The sequence below is a fragment of the Eimeria necatrix genome, genomic scaffold, assembly GCF_000499385.1.
Source record: "Eimeria necatrix Houghton genomic scaffold, Enh_scaff349, whole genome shotgun sequence".
NCBI classification, from domain to species: Eukaryota; Apicomplexa; class Conoidasida; order Eucoccidiorida; family Eimeriidae; genus Eimeria; species Eimeria necatrix.
This window is the reverse complement of record NW_013654005.1, coordinates 1-12,500: the sequence shown is the minus strand read 5'-3', so window position 1 is coordinate 12,500 and position 12,500 is coordinate 1. Positions and strand designations below refer to the sequence as shown.

The 12,500-nt window shown below is 57.2% G+C and overlaps 2 protein-coding genes across 2 annotated transcripts; one reads left to right on the top strand and one right to left on the bottom strand.

Moving 5' to 3' along the window:
- Positions 1 to 1,078: 1,078 nt before the first annotated feature.
- On the top strand, positions 1,079 to 10,390 carry ENH_00045960 (hypothetical protein, conserved; the record flags this gene model as incomplete). Its single annotated transcript, XM_013580995.1, has 12 exons — positions 1,079 to 3,840; positions 4,515 to 4,633; positions 5,037 to 6,118; positions 6,316 to 6,435; positions 6,561 to 6,683; positions 6,787 to 8,087; positions 8,215 to 8,314; positions 8,465 to 8,613; positions 8,855 to 8,929; positions 9,223 to 9,327; positions 9,884 to 10,004; positions 10,262 to 10,390. 12 exons carry the CDS (start codon positions 1,079 to 1,081, stop codon positions 10,388 to 10,390), a joined length of 6,186 nt encoding a protein of 2,061 aa, XP_013436449.1.
- Positions 10,391 to 10,781: 391 nt separating this feature from the next.
- ENH_00045950 (hypothetical protein) lies at positions 10,782 to 12,500 on the bottom strand (the record flags this gene model as incomplete). The annotated part of the gene is made up of 4 exons (XM_013580994.1): positions 10,782 to 10,837; positions 10,973 to 11,062; positions 11,206 to 11,330; positions 11,583 to 12,500. Coding segments are annotated over 4 exons (1,189 nt in total), but the record flags the coding sequence as incomplete, so codon positions are not given.

The following is a 12,500-nucleotide window of genomic DNA, read 5'->3' as shown; positions in this document are numbered from 1 at the left end:
AAGGAGGTCTGGTCATCAGACGCCAAGGGAAAGAAGCCGCTGAGGTTGTGTTCATGTTGTGCCGCGCCGACTCATCGCCGCTGTCTGCCCCCGTTGCTCGCCTCGTTTTAGAGCAAAATGACTTTAATTGACCAAATAATTCTCGAAAATCGCGGCCAGAAGACAAAAAGTGTAGACAATCGAAGCCGCCAGCCGTCCGACTCGAGCCGTGTGCCTGGCTGGCGCCTTCCACGCTGAGCGCTTTACTGTTTCCAACGGCGAAAAGCCAAGAATCTCTCCAGCAGCTTCTCTAATTCAAAACGCAAAAGTCTATCTACGAAGTTTCGAATAAATTAAGGGCAACTGCGCTTCACAGTTCTTCTTCAGCTCCAGCTTGGTGGCTGCGGCCCAGCAGCAGCAGAACCTTCGGACCACCGCGGGCGCTGCCGACAGCGAGCAGCAGCCCATTAAATGACTAGCCAACGGCTTATATTCACCGGAGTTTAATTTCCGTAAATACTTCTTTTTAATTTGCATTAAAATTTGTTTAGCTTCGGTATTATTCGCGGGCGGCCCTCCCTCCCCTCTCGGTCCAGCCAGCGCACTTGGGGCCCTCTCAACGCCAGCGGACGACTGGCAAGAGTTTGCCGCATGCAGCCTCCAAGTTTTTGCCTAAACGGCGCGAATAATAAAAGAAAGTATTTAGATTGAGCTGCTGCATGTTTTACAAACTCAGAGCCGGTCGAGGGGCCCCCTGATCCTGCATTTCTGGCGTTTCTCTGCGCTGAGCGCCGCGCTGCAGGCCCCGACAGCAGCTCGAAGCAGCAATTTCCCCTCCCCAATTTGTTCTGCAGCAAATTTTCATTCTAACTTTTCCGTTTCTCGCGAATTCCCGAGAACTGCTGCTGCTTCACCCCCCCCTTCTTCCCCCCCCCGCGCTGGAGGCTGCAGCGCCTCCTATGTCTTGTATATATATCGTTTCGCAGCCAGCTGGAAGCAGTCGAGGCCCCAAGCCCCCGTTTGCTGCTGCAGCAAGTGCTGCTGCTTCCCCACCGCCTCTTGCTGCGCTGCAGCAGCAGTTGCTGCAGCTGCTGCCGGCATGAGGGGCGCCTCGCCGCCGCGCTTCCCCGCCCGCGTGTCTCTGTCTTGGTTTCACTTCGAGCCTCCGCAGCGCTGCAGGCAGCTGTGTCTGAAGTGCTGCTTCGTGTTTGCTGCTGCAGCAGCAGTGTGGGGTTTCTTTGCTGCTGCCAAGGCTCTCGTTGGCTCTGTCTTGCTCAGCAGCGCAGCATGTCTTTGCTGCTTTGCTGCTGCTCTTTACTCCCTTACTCTTGCGCTGGCTTTCCCAGGCAGCAACAGTCTCTTTCAGTGGTACATGCAGCAGCAGCTGGCAGCAGAAGCAGCTGACGATTTGCTGCTGCGGCTGCGGCCCCTCGAGCTGCTGCTGCTGCACCTCCTTGCTGCTCCCGTCCCCGGCCTTTCTGAAGAAGCAAAAGCTGCTGCCATCAGCTCTGCTGCTCCCTCCTGTCTTTCCCGCTCGCTCTCCAGCAGCAGCAGCAGCGACAGTGACACGAGCAGCAGCAGCAGCAGCAGCAGCAGCAGCAGCAGCAGCAGCAGCGGGCTCCTCTCCCTGTTGAGCTCAGCTGACGCTGTGCAGAGCAGCAGCTTGTTTGCAGCTGAAGAGGGGGATGTGAAAGAAAGTCTTTCAGATTGCTGCTTCTTATTGTCTTCTCATCTTCTGGCCTTTCAGTCTCTTCACCTCAAGGCCGACGGGCTGCTGCAGCAGCGTGCTGCAGCAGCAGCAGCAGCAGCAGACGCAGGCGCAGCAGCAGCAGCAGCAGCGGCCGAGGCGCAGCTGCCGGGATGGCTGCAGCAGCAGCTAGACAGATGCACCTTATCCTGGCTGCAGGAGGCCACTGCCTTTTCTATTGCTTCTCTCCTTGCGCAGCTCTTCGACATTTGCGTCACTGCAGCAGCAGCAGGGGCAGCAGCAGCAGCAGCAGCAGCAGCAGCGTCCCGACGCGCTGCAGCTGCGCCCTCTGCAGCAGCTGCTGCTAAAAAGGGAGCAGCAGAGCAGCAGAGCTACCGCCTGGTGCATGTACTGGGCTTGCCGCACCCTTCAGCTGCAGCAGAAAGCAAAGCAGCAGCAGCAGCGCCTGCAGCAAGCAGCAGCAGCAGCAGCAGCAGCAGCAGCAGCAGCAGCCTGTGGGGCGAGAGCAGCCCGGAGGCGACGCTGCCGCTTGCTGCTCTGCAGCTTGCTGCTGCAGAAGACGTGCGTGCATGCGCTGCTGCGCTGCAGCAGCTGCATGCATTGGTGCTGCTGCTGCTGCCGTTTCAGAGGTCCAGTCAGCAGCACCGGCGGCAAGAAGTGCTGCAGCAGCAGCAGCAATGGTCACCCCTCTCCCGGCTCGTGCTGCTGCTGCTGCGCTGCCTCGTGCCCCCCCCGCTGGCCTCGCTGCCGCTGCTGCAGCAGCAAGCAGCAGGAGTGTGGGGCCTGCAGGGAGATGCAGCAGGAGTTGAGGTTTGGCTGCCGGTGCTGCAGCACAGCCGGCGAGCTCACTTTGCTGCTGCTGCTGCTCGGTCTTGTGCTGCAGCAAAACGGCTCGCGGCGCGCTGCTGGGGCCGCTGCTGCAGCAGCAGCAGCAGCAGCAGGGTGTTCAACCTGCAGCAGCAGCACTCGGCGCTGCTGCAGCACCCGGCCGACGACTCTCTGACCCTGCAGCCCAGGGCTGCTGCTGCTGCTCCCTTGCCTCGTGCTGCTGCTAGCTGCGCTGCGAAAGGCGCAGCAGCAGCAGCAGCAGCAGCAAAACGTTTGCTGCTTCCAGTCTCTAAGCTGCTGAAGCCCCCTCCCCCGAAGCAGGTGTATGTACAGTGTCTCTTCATCCCAGCCCCGGGGACTCACTGGCTGCTGCCAGCTAGCTGCTGCTGCAGCGCAGCAGCAGCAGCAGCTGCTGCTGAGATGCTGCCTTACGACTTCTGCTTCCCTCCGAGCCGCTGCCGCCACTGCCCTCCAGCCGGCGCCCCTGAAGATGCGACGCAGCAGCAGCAGCAGCAGCAGCAGCAGCAGCAGCAAGAGGCAGAGCTGCTGCTGGCAGCAAATGGCAGCCGCTGTGCTGCAGTGCGCGCTGCGCTGGCCGAGGGATTCTTGTGCCGCCTTGCTGCTGAAGCATCTCAGCTGCAAGCAGCAGCTTTTTCCCTGCTGCTGTGTTTAGCGAAGCAGTATCTTGCTGCTGCTGCTGCTGCTGCTGCTGCTGAAGCACCTTTGAGGCCTGAAAGCAGAATGGGAGGCTTCGCGCGCCGGCTTCAGGTCGTCGACAACAGTGCGCAGCAGCAGCAGCAGCAGCAGCAGCAGCAGCAGCAGCAGCAGCAGGAGCGAGCACAGCCTCGACTTGCTGCTGCTGCCCTCATGAACTTCAGTTTTACTGCAGCAGCAGCTGCAGCAGAAGCGGCGAAGCAGAAAGCCGTGCAGTCCGTGTCCCGCCTTTACACGCGCTGTTTCGCCTCTCAGCAACAGGAGCGTGAGCTGCTGCTGCAGCAGCACAGCAGCAGCAGCAGCAGCAGCAGCAGCAGCAGCAGCAGACAAAAGTGCACGCATGAGACTCTACTTGCTGCAGAAAACACCCAGGGGGCGCCTTCGCCCTCTCTGCGTTTCGTGTGCGGCTGCCGCGGCCCAGGCCAGCTGGCTGGAGGCAGCACGCCAGCAGCAGCGGGAGCAGCAGCAGCAGCAGCAGCAGCAACAGCAGCAGCGGCAGCAGGCGGGATCTCTATAGGAGGAGATGTGGTGCTGATGTTCAACCCTAACGCGGGGGCTCTTGAAATGATGGTTGCTGGCAGAGACCCTGAAGTAGAGTGTTACTTGAACAGGTGCAGCAGCAGCAGCCATCTGCAGCAGCAGCAGCAATCTGCAGCAGCTGCAGCAGCTGCAGCTGCTGCAGCAACTAGCAGCACTCCTTGGCCCAGAAGTTATTTTCTTGTGTCCTTTTCTCGCTGCGCGCTTAATTACTGAATTTATTCTTCCTATGAGATATCTGTTTTGCTCAATTAATCTTTTCTCTTGAACTTATTTTCTTTTGATTATTTCTCTGTTTGAATAATTCATCTTTTCTCTTTAATTTATTTGCTTCTTTTGATTCTTTTTTGTTTAAATCGTTTATTCGTTTTAACTTCTTTGTCTTCAATTTGTGTGGCGCTGCTGCTGGCATTTGCAGCTGGCGTGCATGCGTTTCTATTTAAAGCACTCCATGCTTGAAATGAAACATAAAAATAAATATAAATATTAGCATTAATATTAATATTAATAAACTTTAACACTTTTGAATATTTGAATTGCTTTGAATCCGTTTGCATGCAGAGCGCAGGGAGTTTGGCGCAGGTGTATGTACAGCTTGTTGCCAGTGCACATCTTCGTTTCTTCCCGGAGTCTCATTTTCGCTGCACATTTTTGCGAATTTGCGTTTAATAAAAGGGAAAAAAAGGAAATATTAATTAATTTTGAAAATATTTCCACTTTTCTGTTCATTTGTCCTAATTATTCGCAGGGGTCTCAGCGTTTTGTGCTTCAACTACCGCGGCTGCTCGTCTTCGGGCGGCAGCATTTCTCTCTTTAATGTTCTGGCTGATGGCTTTTCTCTTTACAAGTTCCTCGGCTCTCTTGCGGGTGCGCGGGCAGAGCCTTGGGACCTATTTGTGCTGCTGCTGCTGCTGCTGCTGCTGCTGCTGCTGCTGTTTTTTGCCGCTTTTCCTTTTCTTCATTTTCGCTTCCATTTGTCCGCGGCGTCTTCATCTTTTTTGCTTCTTTTGCCTTTATTTTGTTTCTTTTCTTCTCCTTCTGCTCACTGCTCCGTTTCCACTTTGCTGCTGTTTCTCTATATTAGTGCGCTGCTCCTGCTGCTGCAGGTGTACGTACACGTGAACTTCAGTTCTTTGGCTCCTTTTCTCTTTTGCATCTCAGCCGCCTCTCCATTAGTCTATATTTTTATTTGCCTTTCTAGTCTGACCCTTGCTGTCTCTTTGCAATCATCTCGTGTCTCTGTGTCTACGCTGCTGGTGGCTGCTCACAGCACCTGCAGCAGCAGCTGCTGCTGCTGCAGCAGCAGCTAATCAAATACGCTGCTGTCGGGCTTCCTGTTTTGCAGGCGCTCGAAGAGCGGCTCTTCACGGCCGATCTATTGGGGGGCTTCCAGCGGCCTACACTGCGTGTCTGTCACAAACGCTGCACGGGCAGCAGCAACAGCAGCAGCAGCAGCAGCAGCAGCAGCAGCAGTTTCTGCTGCAGCCCCAGCAGCAGCAATTTGCGGTGGCCGCCGCAGCCGCCACTCCTAGCTGCTGCTACAGCTCTTTGTTTTCGCGAGAGATCAGCAGCAACAGCACCGCCAGCACCGCAGCTTGTAGCGTTATCCGCAGCAGCAGCGAAAGCAGCAGCAGCAGCAGCAGCAGCAGCAATAGCAGCAGCAAGCTTGCACCTGTGAGCCTGCTGTGCATTGACAGAAGCTTTGCATCTCTAGAAGCAGCAGCAGCTTCTCTGTTCGGCTGGTGGGCAGCAGCAGCAGTCCGAGCGACGGCTGCTGTCACTGCACTAGCAGCACCAACTTGGTGCAGCAGCAGCTGCTGCAGCAGCAGCTGCAGCAGCACCTGCAGCTGCAGCAGCACCACCAGCTGCAGCGAAGCAGGCGACCCCCCAGAGCAGCACACGTGCTGCACACGATCGGGGGAGCTGCTGATGCTGGAGGCAGGTGAGAGCAGCAGCAGCAGCAGCAGCAGCAGCATTCTCGTTCCTTCTAGCTTCTCCGCGGCTGCAGCAGCAGCGGGAGCACCAGAAGCCCCAGCAGCAGCGGCAGCAGCCTCCGCAGCAGCAGCAGCAGCAGCAGCAGCAGAGTGCGCAGCAGGAGCCTGCTCAGCCTCAGCCTTCAGGGCTGTGAGATTTGCCAAAGTGCTGATCTATACACCTCAAGACGAAATAATTAGTGATGCTGCTTCTCTCAAGACTGCAGTGGCGAGGCAGCTGCTGCCTCGCGTGCTGCAGTCCCTGCACGAGCTGCTGCTGCTGCAGCGCAGCAGCAGCAGCAGCAGCAGCGGGAGCGCCTACGGGGTTGCCGCTGCTGCTGCTGCTGCGCAGCCGCTGCATGCAGCTGCCAAAGCTGCCGTACGCAAAGCCCCGCCTCCGCTTTCTTTTCTTTTTTGTCTTTTCCACTTTTTGCTTTTTGCTGCACTTTCGATTCTTTGCTTCTTCATTTGTTATTCCTCTTTTCTTTGCTTCTTCATTTTTTATTCCTCTTTTCTTTGCTTCTTCATTTGTTATTCTTCTTATTCCTTCTTTTGTGTCAGTTGTGTTGCGCGCAGAGTCAAAGGGAAGCTCCCCTGCAGCTGCAGCAGCAGCAGCAGCAGCAGCAGCTGGAGCTGCAGCCAGGCGCAGCAGCAGGAAGCAGCAGCAGGGTGTCTTCTGCTGAAGCAGAGGAAACAGTAGGTGTCCTTAACATGCATTTTGTTATTTGTTTATTCTTTTTTTAATTAAATAACTTCCATTTATTTTTATTTTCTTGCTGCTGAGACTTTATTTTTTTCGGGAATGTGTCTGTACACTGCAGCACTACTTCGGCTGCGTCTCTGCTGCTTGGAGCTTCCTGGGCCAATCTCTTCTTCTTGCTGCTGCTGCTGAGGACAGCGCTTCAGGCCTTGAAGCTCCGCACCACTATTCCATGCTGCATGCGGTATGCTGCTGCTGCTGCTGCTGCTGCTGCTGTGCTGCTGCTGCTTGTGCCTGCTGCTGTGGCTGCCATGGGCGAGTGCTTGTGGCTGTGTCTGCGCTTTTAGGCGTTCCAAGCAGGTGCAGCAGCAGCGGCAGCAGAAGCAGCAGCAGAAGCTGATGACTCCCCCCTCGACCCCTGCCAGGAGCAGCAGCGGCAGCTGCAGCAGCGGCAGCTGCAGCAGCGGCTGCAGCAGCTGCAGCAGCAGCTCTGCGGCGTCTTCAGCAAAACTTTAAAAGGGGCTTATCGTCTCATTAAAGCATCGCCGCCTCCAGAGGAAAGGGAAGTGCTTTCTCTTGCGGAGGATTCCCAAGTAGAGCTTGTTTTAAGTAGTAGTAGTAGCAGCAGCAGCAGCAGCAGCAGCAGCAGCAGAGGATTTGAAGTTGCTGCTGGCCGCGCACCCGCTGGCGGTTTTGCTCCGTCTTTGCCGCGGCAGCTGCTTGCTGCCGCGGGCTCAATAAGCCAGCGCTGCCTCCGCAGCAGCAGCAGCAACGCAGCAGCAGCAACAGCAGCGGAAGTGCAGCAAGTGCTGCTGTTCTGGCTATCACCTCTACAGAATGATCTTGCGGATGTGGCAGGGACACTGGGGGGGCTGCTGAATGCCGCAGGCTGTTTGCTGGGGTCTTCGCTGCAGCGGGCAGCAGCAGCAGCAGCAGCAGCAGCAGCGGTTCCGGCCTCAGGAGGAGCAGCAGCAGCTGCAGCACACCTTAAGGACTTCTTCTGCAGCCTTTACCTGTGGGGTTGCGTTCCAACAACTCACTTGCTCGGAGCTGCGGCCTCTATAACAGCAGCAGCAGCAGCAGAAATGGTGCAGCAGCTGCTGCAGCAGCAGCAACAGCTGCCGCAGGAACCGCTGGAAGCGGAGCAACAGCCGCAGCAGCAACTGCTGAAGCCCTCCGTATGGCTACAGCTGCTCCCCTTCTTGCGAGGAGATATACTTAGAGATTTGCTGCTGCTGTCTCTATTTAAGGCCAAGCTGCTGCAGCAGCAAATTCGGCCGCAGCAGCAGCAGCAACAGCAGCAGCGGGTCTCGCAACTGTTTGCTGCGGCTGTGAAAACTGCGGAAGCGGCGCAGCAGTTGCCTCCCACATCTGGCGCCCCTGCAGCAGCAGCAGCAGCGCAGCAGCTGCTGCAGCTCATCGCCGAGCAGCAGAAGCTGCTGCTGCTGCAAGGCGCTATGCCGAAGTCCCACCAAAGCAGCAGCAGCAGCAGCAGGAGGCGCCAGCGCGCCTCAAGGAACGAAGCAAATCTCTTAGAAGTGTTTTGTGCTGAATTTGGTTCCGTCACGCCAGAGATGCTTCAGCAGCAGCAGCAGCAGCAGCAGCAGCAGCAGATCTCTCTGGGAGTGTACGTTCGCTGCTGGATGAGGTACGTGAGGACGGCAGCTGCAGCAGCAGAAGCCGCAGCACGAAAAGCAAAAGCAACAGCCGCTGCAGCAGCTGCAGCAGCAGCAGCAGGAATACTGCTGCCCGCTCTGGGTGGTATTGGCGTGCAGGCTTTTGGGGTGTCTGTTGTCGCTGCTGCTGCAGCACCGCGTTGCTGCAGCAGCAGCAGCAGCAGCAGCAAAGGCTGAGGCGATTATGCAGAAGCAGCAGGTACGTGCAGCCGTCAGCAGCAGCCCCCAAACCTTCAGCAGGAGCTCTACTACCACCACCACCACCACCAGCAACAGCAGCAGCAACAGCAGCAGCAGCAGCAGCAGCAGCAGCAGCAGCAGCAGCAGCAAGTGTTTCGGTGCTTCTCAGGTCTCGTCAGCAGCTACTGCGGAGTACGTGGGGCTTCCTTTGGGGCTTGGCGCTGCATGCGAGGGTTTAAATCTTTGTCACAAATTTGTGTTGGCCGAATTGGTGCAGCACCTCAACTGCCTGAAGGGTTTCGCCCAAGTTCTTGCCGGGTAAGGGTTTAGGGTTTAGGGTTTAGGGTTTAGGGTTGTTGTCGGGATTGGGACGTAAGCCTTAGGGTTCAGGGTTGAGGGTTAATGGTTTAGGGCCTAGGGTTTAGGTTTTGGTTTGTCGTTGAGAGTAGGAATGTAAGCGTTGGGGTTTAATGTTTAGGGTTTGGGGTATGAGGTTTAGGGTCTAGAGTATACGGCTTAGGGTTTAGGGTTTAGGGTTTAGGGTTTTGTGTGCCTTCAGCATGTACTTTTGCGTCGAAGCCCCAAGCTCTAAACTACCCGAGTTATCAAGCATCAGCAGCACACCTTCTGAAGAGTACGCTTCAAACCCTAAATCCTAAACCCTAAACCCCAAACCCTAAACCCTACCGTCGTGGTTTGTCATCAAGGGTTCAGGATCTAGCTTTAAGGGCTAAGGGTTTAGGGTTTAGGGCTTGGGGTTTAGTGGTCAGCGTTAATGGCGGAACCTCCTGTGCGGCAGTCTGCCGGTTTAGGGTTTAGGGTTTGTGGTGCATCCTGCTGCGTAGTTTGTCATCAACGGCTCAGAATCTACCTTTGGGTGCTGAGGGATTAGGGTTTAGGGTTTAGGGTTTAGGGTTTGTGGTGCAGCCTGCTGTGCGGCAGTCTGCTGCCCGCAGCTGTAGGCCACAACGCGAACCTGAAGGCCGATGAGCTGCAGCTGCTGGACCTCTACCTCTCCCTTGCCGGACTAGGGTTTAGGGTTTAGGGTTTAGGGTTTAGGGTTAGGAGCGTCGGAAGGTGTCGCAACACGACCGAAAGCTCCGCGCACACAGAGGAAGGCGAAGGTAGATACAGAGGCAGGCCGAGAAGCTGCAGCAGCAGCAGCAGCAGCAGCAGCAGCAGCAGCAACAGCAGCGCAGTGGCAGCAAGGCGCGCAGCGAGACAGGGGGCAGCAGCTTTGCCTCTCTCCTGCTGCATTGACTTGCTGCTACTTTTGTCTCTTTGCTTTTGACATTTTGGTGAATTATATTTCCGGTGCTTCTGTGCTTCTTAGTTTCTAAAGCTGCGCCAGTCAGGCTTTGCTGCGTTTGCTGCTGCTGCCTTGAGCCCCGCGCTGTTGCTGCTGCTGCTGCTGCTGCTGCTTGCTGCTGCCTGCGTCTCTCTATCCGTGCAGCAGCTCTTCTCCTTTGGCTTCTTCTGTTTTCCTCATTCGCGTTGCCCCAGAGATATCCCCTAATTAAACATTTTATTTCTTGCTGCTACTCCAGCAGCACTCCCTTTGTGGCTGTCGTAGTTTGCTGCCTCAGAGCTGCCGCAGAGAAGCATGTCCCCCAGAAAGAGCAGCAGCAGCAGCAGCAGCAGCAGCCGCAGCAATAGCAGCAGCAGCAGTAGCAGCAGCTGGGCAGCGCCTTCACCGGACAAAAGTGCAGGTATTGATGGGATGCTGAGGAGCAGCAGTTTAGAGAAGCTAAAACATATAATTTGCTGAAATATTTATTTAATTTGCTGAAATATTTGTTTTCGTATTTGTAAATGAAGAAGTAATTGAAGTGCTGCGCTTTAGCTGCTGGCGCTCGAGCCCCCTCCGCCGCAGACCGAGCTGTCTAGACACCGCAGAGCCAGCAGCACAAGCACGAGCCTTTCAAAGAGCAGCTAGCTGCAGGCTTTTGCTGCTCTGCTGCTGCAGGCGTTGCTGCTGCTCCCCAAGGAGCAGCAGCAAGCCCAGCAGCACCAGCAACAAGCCCAGCAGCACCAGCAACAAACCCAGCAGCAGCAGCAGCAGCAGCAGCTGGTGCCACGAGTTTCCAAAAGCTAACGAAGCAGCACAAAAAGCAGCAGCGCGCGGCCCAAATCCAAATCGACAACCAAAATGGAACAAAGACGAAAGCAACAAGCGCCAGAGCACTCCGGGCGCCCACAGAACTGCTGCTGCTGCTGCTGCTGCTGCTGCTTAGTGCTAATCCTGCAGCTGTTGCGGCCTGGTCCTGCAGCAGCTAGCGCTGCTGCAGCTGCAGCTAGGGATAATTTCCGCTGCTAGTGCTGCTGCCGCTGCACCCTCCACTACGGCTGGGATTTAGCTGCAATCACCGAAGGGGTCTCAGCAATGGTGACTAAGCAGCAGCAGCAGCAGCAGCAAAAGCAGCAGCAGCAGCGACGGGACCGTCAGCAGCTGCTGCTGCTGCACTACTCGTGCTTTTCACTGGACTTTACAAATGGTTCATCATTGAGTTCAGACCTCCCGACTGGTCTTTTGCATCACTACCTAAAACGAGAGCAGCACCGCCTGCCGCTGCTGCTGCTGCTGCTCGGGTTACTCGGGCAGCAGCAGCGGCTGCTCAGCAGCAGCAAAAGCTGCTGCCCCTGCTGTTGCCCAGGACACTAGACAAACAACGCGGACGGCTTTGGTGCTGCAGCAGCTGCAGCAACTCTTGCTGCAGCTGCTGTTGCAGTAGCCAGTGTTGCTGCAGCACATACCGTGCTGCTGCTACTGCAAGTCTTTGGAACAGCAATTGCTGCTGCTGCTGCTGCAACGACACAACCAAACAAAATTCGCCCCACCTCGCTGCGCTGTTTTGGGCAGCAGCAGCTGCTGCTGCCGCTGCTGTTCTTAACAGAGAGCGGATGCAGCACCTCGTGCCGCTGCTGCTGCTGCTGCGCGGAGAAGCTGGTTGGTGGGCCCTGCCTGCAAACTGCTGCTGCTGCTGCTGCTGTCGCTGCTGCTGCTGCTATTGCTTATGCTGCGTTTCACGTCGATACTGCGGGTCGAAAAAAGCAAGCACACATTTATCGTTGACGCAACTGCTGCTGCTGAAGCTGCTGCTGCTGCTGCTGGAGCTGCCGCTGCTGCTGTCGCTGCTGCCGCTGCTGCTGCTGCTGCTGGAACTGCTAAACTGCTGCTGCTTCACATGAAGCGTGCGTGCTGGCTGAGGTGTAGCTCCAGTGCCCATCTGAGGCCCCCAAAGACACAGAGTCCCACTCCCCATTGGCCGAAAACGAGGTGTCCGTACACCGCAGGAGCAGCAGCTCCTGCAGCAGCAGCAGCAAGCTGCAGCCACGTGAGGTTAATAGTTGCTTTTTTGTGTGTCAGCTGGCGTATCAAACCTTTGCCTTGCGGCCCCTGCGCTGCTGCTGCTGGCTTTCCCGCTGCTGCTGCTGCAGCAGAGCAGCAGCTGCTCGACAGTGCGCCGTCTGAGCTGCTGCTGCTCGCGGCCGCAGTTGGCGCGCCTGCTGCAGCAGACGCGGGGCGTTCGGGAGACTGTGCTGCAGCAGGAGTTGCTGCTGCTGTTGCTGCTGCTGCTGCGTCGCACGCCGCGGCCTCGTCCTGCTGCTTCTTGACTGCCATCGCCAAGCCGCAAGGGAAGCTGAAGGCGAGCAGCAGCGGCAGCCAGCGGCTGCTGCTGCTGCTGCTGCTGCTGCTGCTGCTTCCGCCGCGTTTGCTGCTGGAGCAGAGGGAAGCGAGGAGCAGCGAGAGCGCAGCAGCAGCAGCAAGGTGGGCGAGGAGGGCCGGCTTGGCGGGGCTGGCGGCGAGCTGGAAGAGGCCCGCAGCAGCGAGGAAGTGCAGCAGCAGCAGCAGCAGCACGCGGTTGCTGCTGAGGTGCGGCAAGTAGCTGCTGCAGTACAGCCGCAGAAACAACACTGCGTAAGAAGTGTACATCGCCAGGGCTATCTGGGCATTCAAAATCTGCTCCGGATCTGAAAGCTTCAAAGCCCCGTTTGCTGCTAAGAACATCCCCACGAGCATTTGCGCAATTTGCAGCAGAGTGATGGCTGGCCGGGCCTGCCGCAGCACCCGCTGCAGCGCCGACTTCCCGCTGCTGCTGCTGCTGCTGCTGCTGCTGCTGCTGCTGCTGCTGCTGCTGGGGGCGGCGGCGGCGGCCTTGCCGCTGCTGCCGGCGGCGCCCGCGCCCGCGGCCGCGGCCGCCCGG